General features: G+C 37.2%; 1 protein-coding gene across 1 annotated transcript in view; it reads right to left on the reverse strand.

The window, feature by feature from the left end:
- Window positions 1–15,021, reverse strand: part of LRP1B (LDL receptor related protein 1B) — a 557,319-nt gene extending 542,298 nt beyond the window's left edge. Inside the window, exon 1 of the mRNA XM_053471115.1 lies at window positions 14,770–15,021. Within this exon, the coding sequence (XP_053327090.1) occupies window positions 14,770–14,851 (82 nt within the window). The 5' untranslated portion in view covers window positions 14,852–15,021. The remainder of the gene's footprint in view (window positions 1–14,769) is intronic.
- Between the last annotated feature and the right edge of the window lie 6,642 nt (window positions 15,022–21,663).

Genomic DNA, 21,663 nt, shown 5'->3' on the forward strand with positions numbered 1-21,663 from the left:
TGGCATATGACTATTTGTTTGTTTCTTTGAAAAAAAGTGATAATCTTCACAACCGAAGATATATATTATCTCAAATCTTTTATATCTAAGCTCTAGCTCCCTCAATGAATACATACATTCTGACAAAAGAATATTAATGAGCCTCTGAAGAACCATTTGAAGGAGTAAATCAATATTTTTTGTGGAATTCTATGAATCAGAAATAAAAAAAGATAATATTTATACAGGGAAAAAAACTTCTGGCAATGACAATGCTGGCATAATATTTAAAATTCTGAGAAAAAGTAAAGATGATTAAAAAATGACAAAAAAATAAAAATATATCATAAATTCTATTGTATGTAAAATGTTTAATTCAGTGGCAAGAACCATATATTATTATAGATTTTATTTTTAACTTTTGGGACATAAATAGTGTAAATTAACTGCATTCTAACTCAAAGACATTTAAAAACCATGATTTTGGAATCTTCAAAACTATTATTTTATCAATTTGTTTTCCTAATATCTACCTAATCAATATGGTCTAGGCTTAATACTGGAAGTTAAAAAAGAAATCTTATATTAACAGATAATTATTGGAGGATCTGGGGAGAGGGTGTGTCTGGAAGCTCCATTATTTTGCCCAAAGAAAACTTCCTGTAGCCTTCCGGTGACATCCACTTCCCTGGTTGGAGGAAGCTCTGGAAGCTCCGCCATTTTTGTTCCAGATAGCTGGCACCTGGATGTTCCCAGAAATGGTGATTTTCCATTAGGCATTATTGTCCAGAGTTTAACAGTCCCTGTTACCTTAGTGGATAATCTGGCGGTGGCTCTACACCAGTGTAACCTGCATGGGAGAGAGGGGTAAGGTTATGGGTACACTTGAGCCACCCCCAGAGAGCCATTCTTTTGTACCACCTTCCTCTTCCAAAAGTGGATCTAACGTCAATGTGGAGCAGGTCTTCTGTCCCTGACTCCGGTGCGCCTGTCAGATAAGAAGATTTTTTGCATGTCGGTGTTGAGTGGACTGTGGGGACAAGCTTCCATTTTGGTTTGATTAAAGAGGTCTAAAATATATATAGAAGGTAAATTTGGCAAAAAATAGGCAAGACTTTGGCAAAATAGTTAGTTCATGTAGGTGGCATATGATTAAAATGTGCTGCCTTATATGAGAGTTGAAGCAGCACAGATGGGTAGAACTAGAACAAAGGTCCATCTCACTTTTGAAGCAAATGATGCACAAACAACTGGCTTAACCATTTAACTTCAAAGAAAGAAATATAAGTTAGACAAATTCAGCATTATTCTCAGTGACATTGATTTTTATCTAGAGGATAATCAGGTAATTTGGGATTCATGTTTAATCTAAGTATTTTTCCAATCCATTTGAGACAAGTGAAATATTATATGAGTATAATAGTACAAGTTTAGTTCAACACTTTTCCATGAACTCTAAAATGCCAAATGTCCTTGGAGTTATTGGTCTCATAGAGGAATTTTTATTATGATCTTCAATATATTGGAGATTGTGCTTCTGGGAGTGATGTCATAGACTGGCATCTTTTTTATGAACTTTCAAGCAATGAAATGTCTACAGTGAACATTTAAAATGTGTTATAGGTCTCTATATATAGTCTATCGTCTAATATTAAAAGCACCTCAAACGCTGTATGATATAATGTACAAATGTTCTATGTCCTAAATTGGTGTCTTTTTAAAATATTTATTGTATGGAAATATGCGCTGCCCATTATGAAGACCACTTATTGAATGTGTAAGTTAATAAGTGTATCTGTAGTGTCAAAAATGAGAGCTAAGAAATAGAGTCGATGTCACTTCATTTTATCAGGGATGTAGGGTTAAAAAATGGCAGTTTTGGCAAAAAAACAATATATATTTCAACACTTAAACTAGATACATACAAAAATATTAATTAAATGTTTTAGGTAATAGAACTTTTATAGTAAGAGGATGATGTACACGGAATGGATCATGGTAGAAAAATGGGTATGGAGACTGTGTATCCTTAGTCAGTGGTGTATCTCGGTCTAGCCCAACTAAGCCTAGGATGGCTGCTCGGGGGGGGTGGCAGCCCCTCTGACGCAAAACTGGGGACCGATCTTCCTATTGGGCGATCAGGCTCCTAGGAGCACAACTTGCTTAGTGGGCCACTCTGGTGATCCAAGATCTCCCTTGTAACTGGTCAAGTTGGACCACCAAGAAATGACATCATATACTGGTGCTAAGCAGAAAGGTGGGCACTAGGGGCAGCACTGGGTTCGACTATCCAAAATACACGCCCAGCCAAAATACATCACCGATATCCATACCCTTTTTACTACTATACTCAAAATATGTCCCAATTTCTTCTTTTTTCATATCACCTGACACATTTTACGCTTTAACCGTCTTCTATCACCCAAAATCTAGACTATGGTTGTTTTGTGACATCACGCAAACTATGAATATACTCCCAAAAAGATAAATGTCCCATAGAAATATTTCAGAAGCAGCTCTCGTTTAATTCTAATGAATTGTCCCTAATTACTGATCTGTGTTAAAACGAACACAGATGTTTGAGTCGGTATATTAATTACATGCTCCCCAGCCAAACGTAATGATGTTGAAGGAACACAACATTTTAGAACGCTTGAAAGTCAGTAGGAAACATCTGTGTTTATACAGATCAAATGTTAAGCAAAATAATTAATATGAGGATAATTTAGATATATTTACTCATGCTTTATAATAATACAATTTTTAGGTAGAATTAACAAATTCTTAACATTAGAACAAGCAGTAACAATAAAATAGGATATTCTAGTGGACTAGGGAAGAGTGATAATTGATTCTAATATTCTATACTGTCCAGTTATATACAATGTAAACTTTTCATTAACTCATTAACCCCTTAAGGACAATGGGCGGTCCTTAAACCCATTGAAAACAACGCATTTTGAGCCCGGACATGTACAGGCTTTGTCATTAAGGGGTTAATTTGAGACGGTTAATGGAAACACCTGTATGAAAGGAGATCTGCCCCTTTTACCTTATCCAGGGAATTTATAGTGAGAGATAAATCAATCACAAAAAATTGAATAACAAATGCAAAAATTCAGACAAAAACTGTTATTTTGTCACAGTTAACACATCTGGGCCAAAATGCTTCTATCTTTTAATCTTATATTTTTCTCCTTTGCACTCTATACAAAGATTTCTGCTCAATTTCTTGTGATAGATTCCTGTCCGGCATCGAATGCAGCCCTCAATATCTAATTTACAGTTCGATACACAAAATCAGAGGAGGGCATATTGGCAACTACCCTCTGGGCCACTTTGATTAAAAAAAATATTGGTCACCGCCTGAAGCTTTTGTTTCTGTTTTACTTGCAATTTCACGTTGCAGAAAAAGGGATTTAGGTAGTAGACTTGTTTGTACAAATTTCATTTAATGAACTTTGACTAATTCGTGCTTTTGTACGAATCTCCGAAAAAAAAAGAGGGACCCTCAACGAGACAAATGAAAAAGTACAAAACAACCTCCGTATATTACGTTATTCCTTGTTTGTTCAGTTTGGGGAGAGAGTTTGCACCAAATTTCATTTTGGGGGGGGGGAAACCCTTCAAATTTTGCCTGAACCGAAGGGTTAAAAAACTAAATTTATTGTCAGAAATGGAAAAATTTGTCTAAATCAATTTTACTCGACACGTACAAGTCTGGTAGGAAGTATTTATATGCTGACTAGACATCTTGTGTGTGTGTACCACGACGCGGCCATCTTAACTTCCTGTCTCCGTTATTAATCATCTCCATTAAGTTATCTCTTCTCTGTTGCCGTGTTACTTATTGCTTTTTTGATTGGCTCAGAAGACATTGGGCGGGTTGAGAACTAATATAACAGGACAGAAAATTGATTAGATAATCTGTCTCATTACGGCCCAGGATTGGTCAATACGGTGTCCTATTACAATAATGAACCGAGGGTAAAAAACATTCTTCTAAATGGACCAAAAAAAAAAAACACATTTAACTTTTTTTTATTTTAGAAATGCCTACACTATCCGCGGACATAATAATTCTCTGTGAATATAATCATTTAATAGAACATCCTAATTTTCAATATATCCACCTTCAACGGCATTTACCGAATATCGTTTTTTAATTTGTTTATTAAAAAGATTTTCACGTTTATAAGATTGCTACTACTTTTTTTGCACTTAATCAACATATTTGTTATACAGTTCTTCACGAAATGGTGAGGCAGTAATTGAATGTCATGCAGGGATTTTTATGACTTACTTAGCGGAACAAAAACACATTTAAGATAAGAGGTGTGCGGCTATTAAGCCAGCCTTCATAATTTAATGTTGTAAATAGAACAAATATGTTTCTCTTTTTTTAATGAATAAATATCGTTGTATCTTCTGGATTTTGAAAGTGGACATTTTTTTTTAGATTATTACGCTTAATTGTACTAGATGCACAAAAAAGTAATAATTCGTCTAATGAAAACTCCAATATATCTGAAAATGAGATGTATTATTTGGTATTTTAATACAAACTTTTAATTATGTACAAATTTCATTCTGGTAAAGCCTACGTTTTTTTTTTATTGTTTTTATGAAGATACAGCAGGTCTGTTTTTGATGCTCCAGTAAAAAAAAAATAAAAAAAATATATCTTCATAGGAATCCAATTAATAAAGTGAAAAGGTAAACTGCAAAAAAGAAACAATAACTCCAAAATTGCCTTTTCTGGTGCAAATTGAAATGGAACATTGAAGATTCAGGGGCATTTTTTATGAATAACATACTGCAACCCTTGCTTGGCGAGCGTGCATGCACGGTAAACAATGACGTTCATTTCAATGAGATCACTTCCCTGCCACTGATTGGCTCCTTCAAGTAGCCAATCAATGGCACAAAAATGGGACCATGGATAAAGTGAGAAGCTGCTACTGTGGAGCTACAGCTTCTACTAAAAGACAAGTGTTTTATTTTTTTTATTATTTTTTCAGGTTTTAAGAATGTATTTTTAAGCATTCTGTCTTTAAAGCTCTGCTTGGAGAGTCCAACTGAGATTCCTTCTAGGAAGTAAATGATTGCTTTTTGAACGCACAGATGAGGAACACATTATTTTTCTTTTTTTTTTATAACCTTGTAGATTTTTTTTTAACAATTACATATTTTAATGGAAACAATTATGTCGGACACATAGACACTGCATCACTTTTATCAAGGCCATTTTTTTATTGTTAGAAAAGAACCTTCAGCTTTTAACAAGAGCAAACCTTGTTCCTATCACCATCAGAGCAAATTCCGTGAGAAAGTCAACATTCTACTTGAGAGATTTGCAGCGTTTGCTGGATTTCACAACCTTCTTTCCGCTGCTCAACGTAAGCGCCTTGCTACAGACGGCAAATAATCAGAATTAGAAACAGGGAGATGCAAAAGCCTACTTTAAAGAGACAACATCCCTCTGGCGGCGTAGGCTGGAAAATCTAAGGCCACCTTCAATTAAAATCCACAGCATTAAATTATTATTCTTGCTATAAGGTTTTGTTCTGTAGACAAAAGAAACAGCAAGGCAAATAAAACTTTAACATCCGTGTAATGTAACAGTTGCTTTCATTGCGATATTCAATCCACAATGTTGGCATACTTTGAAATGAAAATGTAATGCACGGTGGTGTGTCTACAGGGCCCTCAAGCTTTGCTTTGATGTCAACAGTCACAATTTTACTTGGACAGTCCTGCTCTGAGATAATGCCTCGGCCTGGAAGTTTTGCCTGGGTAATGGGTGGAGAACACTGAAAAGCGAGAGACAGTCCTGACGGCAAACATTTGTTAGTAGCTATTGTCAAACTTGGAAACATCCCAGCATAGGCTACCCGGAGCACTTCCTTTGCATTAGAGGGGGTATTACCCCGCATGGGGTTGGAAACAATGTGCATAGGGGCAGGGATAGCCCCAGAGACCCTTTCATGGGATCAAATTAGGTAGGGAACAGTAGAAAGTGGGCAGGGAGTAGGTGGAACATGGGTGGAGAGTAGGTGTGGCCACATCACACGCCTCTGCTTGGAGAAAGAAAAAACTGACCCAGAGACCCATAAAAACGGCTTCACCTGAAGACTCCGGGTCAAACCTGGATCGTTTCCACAAATGGTTATAAAAATAGGTGTCCTTAAAATATGAAGTGAAGGGGCTTTAATGTTGGTATGGAGAGTGTAAAGATTTCCTGGGGATGGGTTAAGGTTCTGCAACAGTTTGCTTTGCAGTTGAGACAAAGATCCCATATACCTACAAATCTCCCCGTAGGGTAAAGCTGACTTTGAACTTAGCCTCTCACTTGAGAAAAGTCTTAGGGGAGATTTACTAAGATAAAACAAACAGAAGATTGAAAATCCCTATATTCTCCCAGGTCTTCTTATAGACGTATGAATAGTATCCATAAGGCACTTATATCTCAATGGAAGAATGAACAGAAAAAGTGACTGTAAAATGAAAGTACATTTTATTTCAATGCAATTATGTGTATTTTTTATTTATTTTTGACTGGAGTACAAACTACACATAATTAATTACCATGTTATCAAAATATCTTTTATTTTTACTATCTATCTATCTATCTATCTATCTATCTATCTATCTATCTATCTATCTATCTATCTACCTAATGTATCTCTCTCTCTCTGTCTCTCTCTCTCTCTCTCTCTATATATATATATATGTAGATAGATATAGATAGATATATATCTATATGTGCGTGTCAATACATTCAATGTATTGCCTGAAGCCATTGACTGCAGTCAAAGGTCAGTATACATTGTATCCTCTTTAAATTCATATTGGTTTTGTTTGAAAAATCTATTGGTTTGTAGTTAAGGAAAAATTGATCTAAGGAAAACCAATTAATGAGCAATTTTATTAAGAAAGTTGCCGACAAATGGTGTCAATGTCAATGTTTTAGTCTTTATGTTTTTATCTATAAATTTTTAATTCCATATGATTGTTATTTTAAATGTTGGCAAAATTAAAAAATTAGGATGCTTCACTGATCTGAGCCTACGGCCGGATACACGTGGCCGCATGCTGTGGTTTTATACTAAGCTGGAGCAGCAGATCGGGTGAATATAAGGTGCCAATGACCAGTGGCCCACTGGGCATCTACCTGGCATGCCAGATGGCCAATCCCAGCCTGACTGACAGGTATATGTGGCTTGGTCATAAAATCCAGAGGTATTGGGCAGTAGTCAGGATAACTCATAACCATGAATACAATTAAATCCTCCATGGGCATAGATCGGAATGACTTCTACATTTGGGAGATTTTTTTGTGGTGAGGACAGAAACACACACAGCCCAGCGTAGTTCAGAAAAACCAATATTTAATATTTGATTGTTGAATTAATGGGCAGAGTGGCTTCAACTTCAAGATATTCTTCATCGCAAACCCCGATATAATTCTATCTGTGCAAATGCGCATGTTACAACTTTGTAGAATTAAATAAGACTCGGTTGCGTTTTTAAGCCGAAACCTATTAGGTCCAACGTCAAGAACTGAAGTCCCATCCATACATTGCAGCCGCAGAAGAGGATTCTGGATGGTTGTCAGTAAATGACTCCAACAAAGCAAATCAATATATTAAAATATCCTTAAAATGGAATTGCCGGCTCTCAAAATTAACAATCTATTCTGCTTAACCTCAACCCTGGCTGTGATTGTCAATAATGACGGGCTGTACGCCGACTCTGGATCTGTAGAATGGGGATCTGTTTCCTTCGCAAGGCCAGCGAGGGGCCAGTAAATAATTTGCATACGTCAATACTCGTGACAATGTCATAACTTTCCATTTATAATTACGGACTTTGAACTGACAGATGTAATACACTGGAACAGCATGTTTTGGAAGTGAGCTTAGGTTTTAAAACAAGTGGAGATAATTGCAAATGAAAAATGAAAGAAACTGCCTAGCTCAGTAGATTAGTCATTAACCTTTCAACTTCAGAGTTCCAGATAGAATTCTGACCAGCCTAGCTGGAAAGAGACTCGCAGTTGTAAATGATCTTAATAAAATTAATTTGATCATTTCTGATTAATTTCTTTGAGTTCCATTTTAAACTTCCACGAACTTGGCCCGCAATCTCGCAAGGACATGGCAAACGATTGCAAAACGCATCCTCCGCTAATTTATCTTTTGACGTTACGAACAAGAGAGATGGTTCAATTTAGCGACAATTTACTGACTATTTGTGTGACCCATGTGGGTCTTCAATAGATAAAACAGTGTAATATATGAGATATTCCTCATAGTACATTTCTCTCTTTCACAAAAAAAACCAACTCAACGTAACCTTTTCTTTTTTTTGCTCTCACGGAGTCTTAAGAGTGGACTCAGAAATTATTTAAAAATAATAGTTTATTTATAAAACAAAAACAGAAGTCTCATATCTATCTAGGAAGCTTGATGTTCTCCTACCACTTCTTGCATGTACAGTGCCCAATTTGGATATTGGAAATACAGGAACGTAGAACATCCAGCTTGACAACAGATAAGACCCATTTCGCCCCATGTAGTCTGGCCATTTCCCCCTCATACAAACACTCAAACCTCTACCAATTCTTCTGGGAAGCTTTTCCACTTATCTACCACTGTTTTGGGAATGTGCGGTTGCTAGCAGTCCAGAGAAATGGGACACCGTCTGAGCCACCCGGCAACAAGAACATGTTGGGACTGTACAAACCCATTTGAGACTGTAGTCAACTATGCCAAAATGGAACCCCATTAACCAACTCTATGATTGTTCTGCAGAGGACCATATGAAGAATAGGTTACTTCCCAAAATATCAATGTTCTCATTAGCACTAATATTAACTTTGTGCTTTTACCTGAATAAGTGTTTGTTGAGAATGAAAACACTCTACTCAATTATAAGAATTAGTATAATTTGCAGACGTAATTAAAGCTAAATGTTATACAACATGTTCCCGTATAGTATTTGAAAGAGATGAAGATCTCTGAGAACTCTCGGATCAAGTGCCATAATGTCTTTCTAAGGTCAGATATGTCAATTCGTATGCTTCTGGCTATTTCAGTTTTAATTGTAAAAGGTGATGTGATATAAGAATAAGTTACCAATTAGTCCTAGAATACAACTGCCACATATCTCCCAACAGTTGTGTTTTTTTGTGGGGCAGTCTAGATACAAGAAAATGGAGTCTTGGCCTCTCCATAAAGAGTTAAATATGTACCGAAGTAAAACAGACCCTCGTTGTACATTCAAAATTCTTTATATATAAACTCGTAGCCTGTAGCCTTTTCATGACACGGCGAGCATTTTAGCATCAAAATGCCCCCTGTGTATAACGCACTCTCTATAACTCACGTTGTAAATCTCATGCAATCAAAACATTCAATGTTTGCATAAAATGTCTCCAGAAAAAATAAAATAATAATAATCCAAAGAACGAGTGTTTATAGGAAATTCTTCCATGTAATAGAAAAGCTCCAGTGCTGAATCAATATCAACATTTTGTCTTGGCCCATTATGGCAGAATGACATCATCATAACCCCCCCGGAGTCTCTGGGTGAAGGATTTCTTACTCGGGTCTCGTGGGTCACTTTCCTCTTTCTCTGGGGAGAGTAGTGGCATTTGGCCATGCCCATTACCTACCCACTTCCTCGTCCTACTCCCTGCCTCCCTGTGTGCAACTAGCCCTGCCCCACACATGGCTAGCCACATCCATTGTAAAGCCACTGCCCCCCATAAAGGGAGAACTCCGGGTAGCTTCCATTGCTAAATTCACATGGATATCCCATTTGGGTGGTATCATGACATTTCTCGCCCTGTATGTAGTGTTAGAGGTGAACAAGCCAAATGTAGCACCTATGAGTTCACCCTGGGGCTCACTCTGGTTCTTTTGAATGTCTTTATGGAAACACACAAGGAGTTAACAAAAGATGGGTGTTTAAACTTGGCTTTCTCTGGATCCCACTTCAAGCCAAGTGCTAGGCCATCAACTGGCCATGTGGCACAGTGGCCATATCTGGGAGCTCCCAGGGTTCGACCCTGAGTCTCACAAGGTCTCCACAATGTGTGACCATAAAATCATAGCGCACAGCCACGCACATACAGCCGTCAGCCACACTTATGTCCTCAGACGGCCGTTGACCTTAAAGTGCCAAGGCCCCTCAGCCATCGTCAGTCCAGCCTTGCCATCAGGACACAAGTGTGGTGTCTATTGTACTATTATTATTATTATGACAATGCAAGCAACTCCTATTTACTCAACACATGTAGCTGCCATCGGCAAGCTGTCATCTTTAAATGCAAAATAAAACCCTGAGGGTTTCTTGGATGTGGTTATTGCAATCTAGACCCACTTTCCCATATATCTTCAGCTGAACGGATAATTACATACCGCACCTCGTTGCTATATTTACTATATAAACCAGTTTAAGCATTGTCTATTTGACTTGAGCTCAGCCAGTCTAGGTAAACACTGCTGATTGTGTGATACAAAGAACGAGCGATAACAGATATATGTAGCGAACGTTCCCTCCAACTAGTTCACGATACACCAGGGAGCAAAAGATAAAATCTCAATGTGACTCTAACATGCTCCTGGGGAAACGCCAATTTACCCGGCCGCTTGTCTTCAATAGTTCAATTACTTTAAAATATCTCGGGGAATATTTTCCTCATGTTTTGCTCAATGGCCTCTTAACCTCGGAGTGTTTGAGAGTGCAAGAGACTCACAAAAATAAGGAAAGAATATATTATCTTATATTTGGAGCAGTATATAAGGCTGGTTCCAAAAAACCCCAGAAATCGGAGAGGTGACAAACGGAACCATATGTTGTAGGCACAGAACTTAGACCGTAAGCTCCGAGGCAAATGTGCCATATGCCTATCCCATACATGTTTAATACCCCCCACTGTATTACCCTCTACCACTTCTATGGGGAGTCTGTTACATTTATCTACCACCCTTAAAATAAAGGGGAAAAAATAGATGGAATAAAACTAGAAAAAAAAAGTATCAAGTATACCAAGAATCTCTTGGGACATCCAAGCTTAATGAAACTATAGACAACCATGATGAGATGGTATCTGCTACTAAAATCCTTAAAAATTTAACCCCCCCACCACCACCCAAACAAACCTAAAACAGTTCAGCCAGTAGCAACATTGAGACTTTGCGTGTAAAGGAATCCCACCCTAGAAGGGTATAACACTTGCTACAAGTAGGAAAAGAACACTTAAAAACTCAGATTCCATTGTATTGAAACAATATGAATATTATTAATATATTATTGATTAGGGGTACGGTGAATAGACAGGAGGACGGAGAATTGTGCTGGCTAGACCGGAGCAGGTACATGGGGTCTTATGTCATTGGGCTAGTTTGGCCTTTGTGCATAAACATTTGTAGTTGGGCTTCATAGCCCAGCGACATATAGAATGGAATACAATGTCCTGGTCTTTTTTTCACTGATAGTATATATACTGTGAAGCACTTATCTCCGCTCCCAGTGAATCCTAACCTTCAGGTTTGCTGCAAACTTTCTATTTAGCAAAGAAATGAAATGAGAATCCATTAAAACAATTATGATCACGGTATTAATTGCTTGCAAGTGGATCGGGAGCATTAATCGATGCTATTATTTATTCTACTGGATATGTCCTCATATGTCCTAGAAAAACATATTTTTCTATCGGAGTCTTGGCAGAATATTAAGCTAGCGCCCCCATTCCTCCAATACTGGAATTGCTGCCAGAACAGGTCGTAGGTATAATCTCCAGCGTTATTGATTTGAGATACCTTCTTTAAGAGCGGAGATCCAACAGCTGTACGTTAATGCTAGATGGAGCTGCTGAGCATGCAATTAGATGGCTAGAATCTCAAATATGAAAACTCATTTATTCAAACGCTTTAAAATATATCAGAAAACATAATCTGGATATGCAATATATAAAATGAGAGAATCCACGGCAATAAAACACACAGAGAACATGAGCCTCCTTGGATCCAGCCACTCTAAGCCAAGTGTTTTGCTTTCATTAACCAACGCATTGCTGATATTTTCTTGCAAGAATCAATTTTCCAAAATGACATTAAAACCATTCATCTGCCACACAACTACTTTGCTCTAAAAACCATAATATTACCCAATATTTCTTTTAATTTAACCCTTTCATGGGTACAGTGTGATGTGTTTTGATATGCTTTGGCACTCTAGAGGTTAATATCAGATCGGTGCAGCAGTAATGTGCCTGGTAGTGCTTTAACTTGTCACGTCCATAGACAATAACCTTTTTTTGTGTGTGTGTGCACCATGGTAACACCATTGATGATTATAATGCAGCGCTGGTATTACCGGTACTGAATATTGAAGTATTAAGATGCTAAGGCCATTCAAACGTAAACTAATTGAGATGTAGAGATCACAACCCAAGAATAAAAACAGCAACTCTCAGGAACATATTTTTCAACGTGTCATATGTTACCAAAGGACTCGTTAATCTTATGCCATCTCTAGTTATTAAAGAGGAACACACACATTTCAGCACATATCTCAATTATATTAACTCAGGGAGAACCTCAGCACCTGTGTTGACGATGGCATACATGAATCTCAGAGGAACGCTGTCTTTTAATTTCCTTTGTAGGTGAAATGGCACAAAGCTCAGGACTTGCCATCAGATAAATGATGTCTAAAACTTTCTGCGGATCTAGCTAAATTAACAATAAATTGAAGCACATGGGAATTCATAGAAAAAAAGCATAACACAATGGTAAGAAGGAAAATATAGTCAATAACTAATTAGTTGGACTTTACAAAAATCAGTTGAAACTAAATTAGATTTCTGTAGATATAGTGGAAATGTTCCAGTTTCCCTTAAAAGATGGAATGCTCTACAAAGTATTTCTGCTGATCGCCTTGGTAACAAATCTTTGGTACTTTTGGACCAAGAATGTATTTCGAGCCAAGTTATTCCATAACGCCATATGGTACCCAGGAAGGAGAGTTAAAGTCATTGTGGTTCCATAAAACACCAACCATGACAATGTAAAACTTTATTATAAAGGTCCTCTTCTGTCTTCCAAAAATGTCCTCAAAGAAATCAAACCGAACAACCCATTTTCGAACAGTGCCCCCGTGCTCAGTATTGTATAGCATTTTCCAATACATCTCTCTTATGCTTGGGTATATTGTCATGTCTTGTACAATTACATTGAAAAACCATCATCTGCAGCTCCGACATAGAATGGACAACCCACGGTGCATTAACCACACACTTATCAAGCAGATGAAAGATAACACTTTATTAGCTAAGTACGATATATGAGAGATTATAAGGTCATCAAAAGAAAAGTTTGTTACGATATCTAAATATCTGTTTGTGAGAACATTCTATACATTTTCCATAACTATTTAGTGAGTTGCATCATACAACATTGGTATTTAGTGTAATTTATTATATAGATTCTCTCTCTCTGTCTCTCTCTCTCTCTCTGTCTCTCGCTCTCTCTATATATATCTACACACACACACACACACACACATATATATATATATATATATATATATATATATATCATAGTTCTGATGCAGAGTTACCTACGTCCCTACAATAATTTTTGCATTATGAAGAATGTCTGATACAGGATACATTAAAAATCAGACGGTCATTCCACTTCAACAATCACATAACATCCCTTATGCCTTAACATAAGGTGTAGCATATGCCATTAATGAGCACATTAGACATGCTTGTATCATTATATTAAATATGCCTTTTTTTTTTGCTTTGGGCAAACAAGATGCCCTTAAAAAACCTCATGCGTGTAACCTGTGTAAATCACAATGATATCTTGATACAACGTAACAGCAACTTCCAACACCATAAAATACCCACATTATAGTAGATTTTACAGATCCATGGATGTTTTCACTTAGACCTCTGCAACTACCTTCATTACAATGCTGACACAAAAAGTTACAAATCTTAAAAAAACAGCATAGAAATACCCCAGTGCTAGGCACATTTAGCATTAACCCTTAAAAGCACAGAAGAGGGTGCACAGCCCTTGGCATTGCTTTTACCAGCAGCCCCAGCACTCCAGTGGTTAATGAAGCTGGTACAACATGCAGATCTGAAGATGGACCATTTATTATAAAGCTTTACAGTGATCAGCCTTCTGCATACAGTGACAAGAAGTTTATGACCCATTGTTGGGTAGTAGTGTCTTAAGTACAAAGCATTTGTCTGTAAGCTGCTTATAAAAGACACCTTTTCTTCCCCCTTCCCATGCATTTACCACCATCTACATGTGAAAGGCAATGATAGCAGGAATCAACTGACAAAAAAAGCAGCTCAACACTAGGCTAATAATAATAAAACAATAATAATATCAAAAACAATAACACAACAATAATATTTATAAACAAGGAAGGAAAATATTATTGTTCTGATAATTCAGCTGTAGACTCCTTTCTAGCCTTTGAGAGAACCCACTGCAGACATTGCCATTTCATTCCAAAAAACATCCATACTTAATCCAGATTGAAATACATGCTAAATCCCCCCCCCTGCACACCAGTTATACAGAGACTCTTCTGTACTTTGGCTATAAACCCAATCATTCCAACAAGATACAATCACAAATACAAAAGAATGAGAAATACAATAGAGCTCCATGCAGCAGAACATCTTCCCTCTGAAGCTTTTAAGGATAAGTTTCCAAGTTATCTCAAGGAAATGCAGGCTCTCCTTACCTCCATCAGCACCAGCCACCAGCACCTTAGCAATAGGGAATAATCCTGATATTGTTACTAAGGCTAGAAGAAATTCAGACATTGTTGCAGTCTCTAAAGCTCCTGGTTGCCTCACTGTACATTCAGTAAGTCAGCAAGCAAGTCTTGAGTCTAGTAATTTCAAAGATGTCAATGGAAATTCTTCAGTTAACAACAAGCCAGCCTTCCCCCCCTTGCTTCCAGCAGCATTTGTAGGTGTGTGTATGAGAGTCTGTGTGTGTGTGTCTTGACTTTTCAATGCAGAGTAGGTCTGATCTTACATCACACAAGAGGGGCAGTGAGAGATGCCAGAAGACTGGATTCACTGATTAATCACAGAATCTCCCACATCCACCCCTTCCTTCTCCATAAATCACATCTATTACTCAGTACGAAGCATTTAACACAACACGGAAATATTATTTGCAAAAAGTGAAACATTGCAGATAACAATTATTTCCCTATTTTTAGTCTGTCTTCTCCCAGCATGTCAGATTTTTTGTTTGCTATTCATTTCCACTGCATCTATCTTTCTCTATAATACATTGCACCATATTATTTATTATTATTTATTGATTTATATAGCGCCGTCGCATTCCACGGTGCTTATAGGATATTGTCTTTAAGAAAAGAAAAAAAAAAGATTTTAAGGATTTTTAAAGCATTGGCTCATGAGATGCAATGGACCTGCAAGCTGTACTGTTCTAGTTGATTGTTGCTAAGTGTTTGGATGTATTTTTTTTGGCTGGGTCATTAATATGCTTGGATACGGTATGGTAGAAATGAGCAAAATGGATGATTCAGCATTAAAAAAAATAGATGGTCATCATGTTGAGCACTGATGCATGAATTTCCGTGTTAAAGACAATTAAGTGCTGCTTGAGTATATATACTGTAGACTTCACTAGGATACGGAGCGTATAGTCATCTAAGGGTTAACTGGCATTGTCCTTTATTAACTCTTTTTTTGCTTTGGTATATTGAATACCTATCTGTCACTGCCAGATTTAACTATGTAAATAGGCTGGGAAGTGACAACAGCACTGAGGATGTTAAATACATGGAACTGTCTTCCAGCAGAAGTGGTATTAGAGAGAGGAAATGTCATCACCACTGAGATGGGGTTTACAACACAGAAAGGATCAAACTAAGTGCAGTGGGTTTTATCTGCTAGCAAATTCTATGGTATTAATGCATATTTTTCCACAAAAAAATAATAAGAGATCTAATCAGGTTATGGTAAAAAAACGAGAGGCTACGATTAAAGAGAAAAAAGAGGGAAAGAAGACTTGTCGCTGGACCATTTGATAGATGAATTCCAAGGGCTTTATCGAGTCACAGATCAATAAAGGTTGAAGATGAGATATAGACATGGATGGTCATAGAGGTGACCCAAGTTAATGCAACCTTTCTAAGATATGATGTGTTATTCAAATGATAGAATTCTTAATGATTTTAATGACTTTTAAGAAAGCCCCACACCTACCTACCTAAGGAGAAGGCTTTAAAGATCTCCAACATCACCTTTCAAAAATGGTTGGTTTCACATGATGATGTCCCCAAATAATTATCAGTGGGGGAGGGTAAACCCTTTACCAATGTCTTTTCTCCACGGCACAGGTGTGATGAGAACACTGGCAAACTCAACTGAATGACAAGAGAAAATGATGGATGAAACCACCATGGAACATTGGTAGTGATTAGCACACAGAAGAGGAATGCTGCCTTATTATTAGCTTAGAGGATCATATATCGAAGACTGGTCTGGTGGCCCTGTGATCTCAACTTAGATGAGCCCAAGGGCAATAGCTGATACTGTATCCCATCCAGCTAGGCAGTGTTTCTGATGGACAATCATAACCACACAACACTGATAAACGACTCTAGGTGATTACCTGCACATCCCCACAATCATTATCTCCATTCAACACCAGACCACATATGTGATGTCCAATAGTATACTTTATTGAAGGTCAGGAATTCACAACAAAGTTCTTACAATATAGCTCAAAGGTAGCATGGTGATTCATTAACCTATATTCATTTTGGAACATTTTCACAGTAAAAATAGAAAGCACAAGTAAATATGTGTCAGTCATAAATGTATTAAAACTACTTGATTGCCAAGGGTATAAGGAACCGATACAAAGTGCTTTAAAGGGTTAATTACCCAACAAACTGTAAATTGTACTTAACAATATTTTGTTTCTACATATATAGGACCAAGTGGGTTTTGTGGTACATCTCCAACTGGGTGGGCATGTATGATTTGGACTTTTATGTTTGTGGTTCACTTTTTTATAATGCTAATGACGGTTTCTGCTTAAGAAAATGATGGACTTCTCTTACCTCCAAGCAGATGACACAACCATACCGCCGACTGCTTCTGTGTGTAATTAACATACACCGCTTGTGATCTCCCAAGATGAAATAGATATTGTGCAAATAATCTGGATCATGCAAGTTGACCCAAGTCCAGACTGGCCACCTGGCACACGGGGAAAATGCCTGGTGGGCTGCTGACGAAAGCTCCCATATTCACCCGATCTGCCTCTCTGGTGCCTTGTCATCCTCATTCCAGCTCTGTCCAGGTCAGATCAGAAGTCATTTTATTTAGCAAATCTGGGGTAAGGTGTCCACAAATCTCAAGCATCAAAACTACCCCCCCCCCAAATTTCTGGTGATAACACGTTCTGGGGTTATGTGTTCTCCATTAATCAAGTGTTTGGTCTCCTGGAAGCCTTTTGCAATTCTCTGGGCAACCCTTTTTTAAGGCATGGGTTACCCTTATTTTACATCTGCGCCAACAGAAGAACCTGTGCCAACAGAAGAACCATAGAAGAACCGCAGGTACATACCCATCCATGCATGCGAAGCCGGCCATCTACTTACACCATGGGAACAGTCATCTTCACTCCCTTTGCTCAGGATCTGCTTAATTTACTCCTCTCTCATTGTTTAAGTTGCTGATTGTGGTTCATTGGTTCTGGCAGCCTTTATAAGCACGGGGTGAGAAGACATCCGAGGACTTCCGCATTTTACTGAATTAGTCTTGCTTTCCATAAAAATAAGGTAAGTATATTTTGTACTTTATGCTAGAATGGAGTAAAACGTAGAAAAAGCTATAGGTGTTAGTGTCAGAATGTTGGAATTCTTTCTATGCACCACAGGTTACATTATGAAACCCAATTCCGTGATCTGGCATATATAATGATAGTTTACAGTATTAACCCTAGCTGCAGTTACTATGGTAACGGAATAGGAATTAGGCCAAAAAAGGTTGTTTATTCTCAATGTTGATACCTCATTCTGGTCAAAACACAAGGTTTGGTATGATTTGGCCGTAATAACAATCATACTACTAATAAAAATAGATAAAAATGAAATCCCTGTAGTATGAACTTGGAGGCAAATAGAATGAATTACCGCATGTAACCAACCCTAAGAAAACTCTGCTGAACACAGCCCTGATTCAGTGACCTTTCTAAACCTGAATTGGCATTAACAGTGGTTGGAAATGGATGGTTTGCTGCTCAACTCCCTGGATAAACGCAGAATTGTTTTGTGGATTTTAGGCTGTGGCTGGTAAAAAAAAAATACATTAAAATCTATGGAAATCAACTAATTTAATAGGGCGCAAAAGAGTATTAACACAATCAAGCCCAGTCTGGCCATCTGGTACACCAGCCAAATGCTCGGCAGACTGCTGGCCAACAAGGCCTTAAAGTGCCTGGACCTGGCAACCTGGATTGATACATTTTCACATGTACCAATACATAAGAAATGTATCACATGACATTCACAGCCACCTTCATACTAGCTTCTTCTGATCCAATCGTGTATTAACCGTTCATCTCAATATTTGACACATAAAGTAATTTTCCTTAGTTTTACAGCTTACCTATATCTGTTGACTCATACTATTAGCTAGAAAAGCACAATCAATGTATTGCATTGGATGTAATGAGCTTCAGCTGTGGCAACTACCTGTGTTCGCTTTTGAGGTTTTACATTGATTTTATCAGTCCCACAGGCCTGTAATTATAATGATATGGTCATTACATGTACTTGAGTATTTAGCTATCACTTTTTTTTGGATTTGTGTCCTGGGGTTGAATTTCTTAATTGTGAGTATGATTTTAGTGAATTTTAGGTGGGTCCTTCACCCAAGCCTCGTAAATCTAGACCAATACAAATAGTATATCCATAGCTATCAATGTATTCATTACCCAAAAGTCTCCATTAAAGACCCCCCCAAAAAAGTGTCAGTGCTCCTTGGACTGGATTAAGATCTGAAGGTAACCAGTTGTATGTTGAGGTGACCAGTTTTTGGGATGGTACAGATCTTATTGCACCCTACAGTATATGTTATACATAAGCGTTGAAAGGTTGTAATGAACTGAATACTTGACTTTGCAGTTGTTCTGAAATAAGACTTTCTAAGACACCTAGACATTCACAGACATAGTGTTTGTTTCTTATTGGATTCAGGGTTGTTGTATCTCTATAACAACTGAACACTGGCTGTTGTTGATGTGTGCTTCTGCCCTAATGTATTGACTCATTTATTATCTATTATGTAAGTATAGGTTTGGGATGAAATATATTTAACAATAATCATACTGTAGATACCGAGAGTTCACACAAGCGTGTAGAATTATCTAAGAGATATTAATGGACTACGGTTGGGTGTTGGGAATCTCCGTAGAAAATCAATAAAGGTACATAAAAGGCATAGCCCCTAACCTGCTTTATTATTCCCCTTGCAATTATTTCAATGTCACTGACTTCTTTAACTCATTGCATTATCTCGGTAATTCGCCAGGTATACAGCCCAACGTATCACATTGTTCAATGGCATTAAATACAAGCACTTACCCCTAAAAGGGGTAGTTGAACTCTAATTAACGTCGAACGCTTGTCTTGTCTGTAGGCAGTTTATCTCTCTTTTATTTTTGTAGAATTATTTATTTTGGTGACTTTAATGGTGTGACACAAAGAAGAGCAGCCAGTAATTGGCTTCCAAGGTTGCTTAACTATTTAAAAACTCTTCTAACAATAAAATCCTCTGTTTTCATGATGCTGAACAATTACATTTATCTGATTATCTTACAAATCTATATTCTGAATTCAATGCTGGAGATACGTGTTCCAAAATCAGAACTTGGAACTTGATGGGTTTGACTTGGAGTCTCCAGGTAGAGTGCTGTTTCTCCAGGATTCCAGGACCGCGTCCTTAGTTTCGGGTAGAAAAGCGATGTTTTGTCATGCCCACTACCCGTCCAGTTTTCCTCCACTATGGCCCATGTTCTGCCCACTTCACCACTGCTTTATGGTGGCCACATATCCTTCTAGTTCAAGTAAAAGGCAAACCATTGATGGACTGCTATGGGAAAAAAATAAGATATTTTGGCCCAAATTCATTAACTAAGACTAAAGAGTATTACTTTTTTCCCCCTTTACAATCTATAGGAGGATTCGTATTCAATTAAGCTGCACACAAGTTTCTGTTGAATTGCTTATGTAAAGCTCAATAAGTTTTTAGCAATGCAGCACAACACTCAACGAAACAATATGAATAAATAAACACTTTTCTTCGGTTTTTTTATATTTTTCTAAAGGAAACAGTGAATCAGCTTGTGTTTCACATAGAAACACCGTGGGTCATGGGAGGTTTGGAGGAACTTGGACATTTAATCATTTATGGCTACCATGTTGCTACAAAAGCTTATAAAGCAAAAATACATAATCTATATTTTTGCCATTTTCAATGATTGAGGGTGCTTTTCAGTAGAAGCCACAAGAAACGCTAAGACCATCCTGATATGTTTTTTTATAAATATTTAGGATAGTATGTTCACAAAATAGCATTTGATCCAACTTGTGACCAAGGTTGACACAATCTCAAGTACTGAAAAGTGCATTATTGTAACACGTCTGTTTCTGGCTCTTGACATGATTTAGCACCTAAATTGGGTTCCGCTCAAAAGGAAAAAGAAAAGTAAGAAAACCTGTCAAGATTGGTCATGCTTAAATATCCAACCTAAATGCTATTTATTTACTATCCAACTAGGCAAGTAAGATGGCCAGATACTATAAATGGTCTACAAAATATCTTAAAGCTCAATCAATATCTATCTATCTATCTATCTATCTATCTATCTATCTATCTATCTATCTATCTATCTATCCATCCATCCATCTAACTATCTATCTATCTGTCTATCTATCTATCTATCTATCTATCTATCTATCTATCCATTCATCTATCTATCTATCTATCTATCTATCTATCTATCCATTATCTATCTATCTATCTATCTATCTATCTATCTATCTATCTATCTATCTATCTATATACCCATTATCTATCTATCATTCTATCTATGTATCTATCCATTATCTATCTATCTATCCATTATCTATCTATCTATCTATCTATCTATCTATCTATCTATGTTTCTATTCTATATAAATTGAATGTTTAAATCTCCATGGGTTTAGTAGGTGCCATGTGTAGAACTTGGCTGTCCACCTATCTGTCATCAATAATAAAGTCAGTAATAATAAACTGAAGTTACAAAACATGAAATTCCATATAATTCCATATAATTTATCAATTTCAGCTTTCCCCTGTGTATTTGTTAGTTGTTTGGAGAACAATGGTTAAAGCGTCCAGAAGGTAGATGGGTCAATTCTTCATTAAACTTTGCCCATGATGATAATAAACCATTGTTACTGGTAACAAAGGGTGAAACAGACTCAATGTGGACAGAGACGGTGTTCACGACCGTCCCCGACGCTGACAATGTTCCCATCAGTTATGGCAGAACGTAATTAAAACTAAATGGAAAAAGAAGAGTTTGTTAAAAGCCA

The sequence above is a fragment of the Spea bombifrons genome, chromosome 7 (assembly GCF_027358695.1).
Source record: "Spea bombifrons isolate aSpeBom1 chromosome 7, aSpeBom1.2.pri, whole genome shotgun sequence".
In the NCBI taxonomy this organism is placed as follows: Eukaryota; Metazoa; Chordata; class Amphibia; order Anura; family Pelobatidae; genus Spea; species Spea bombifrons.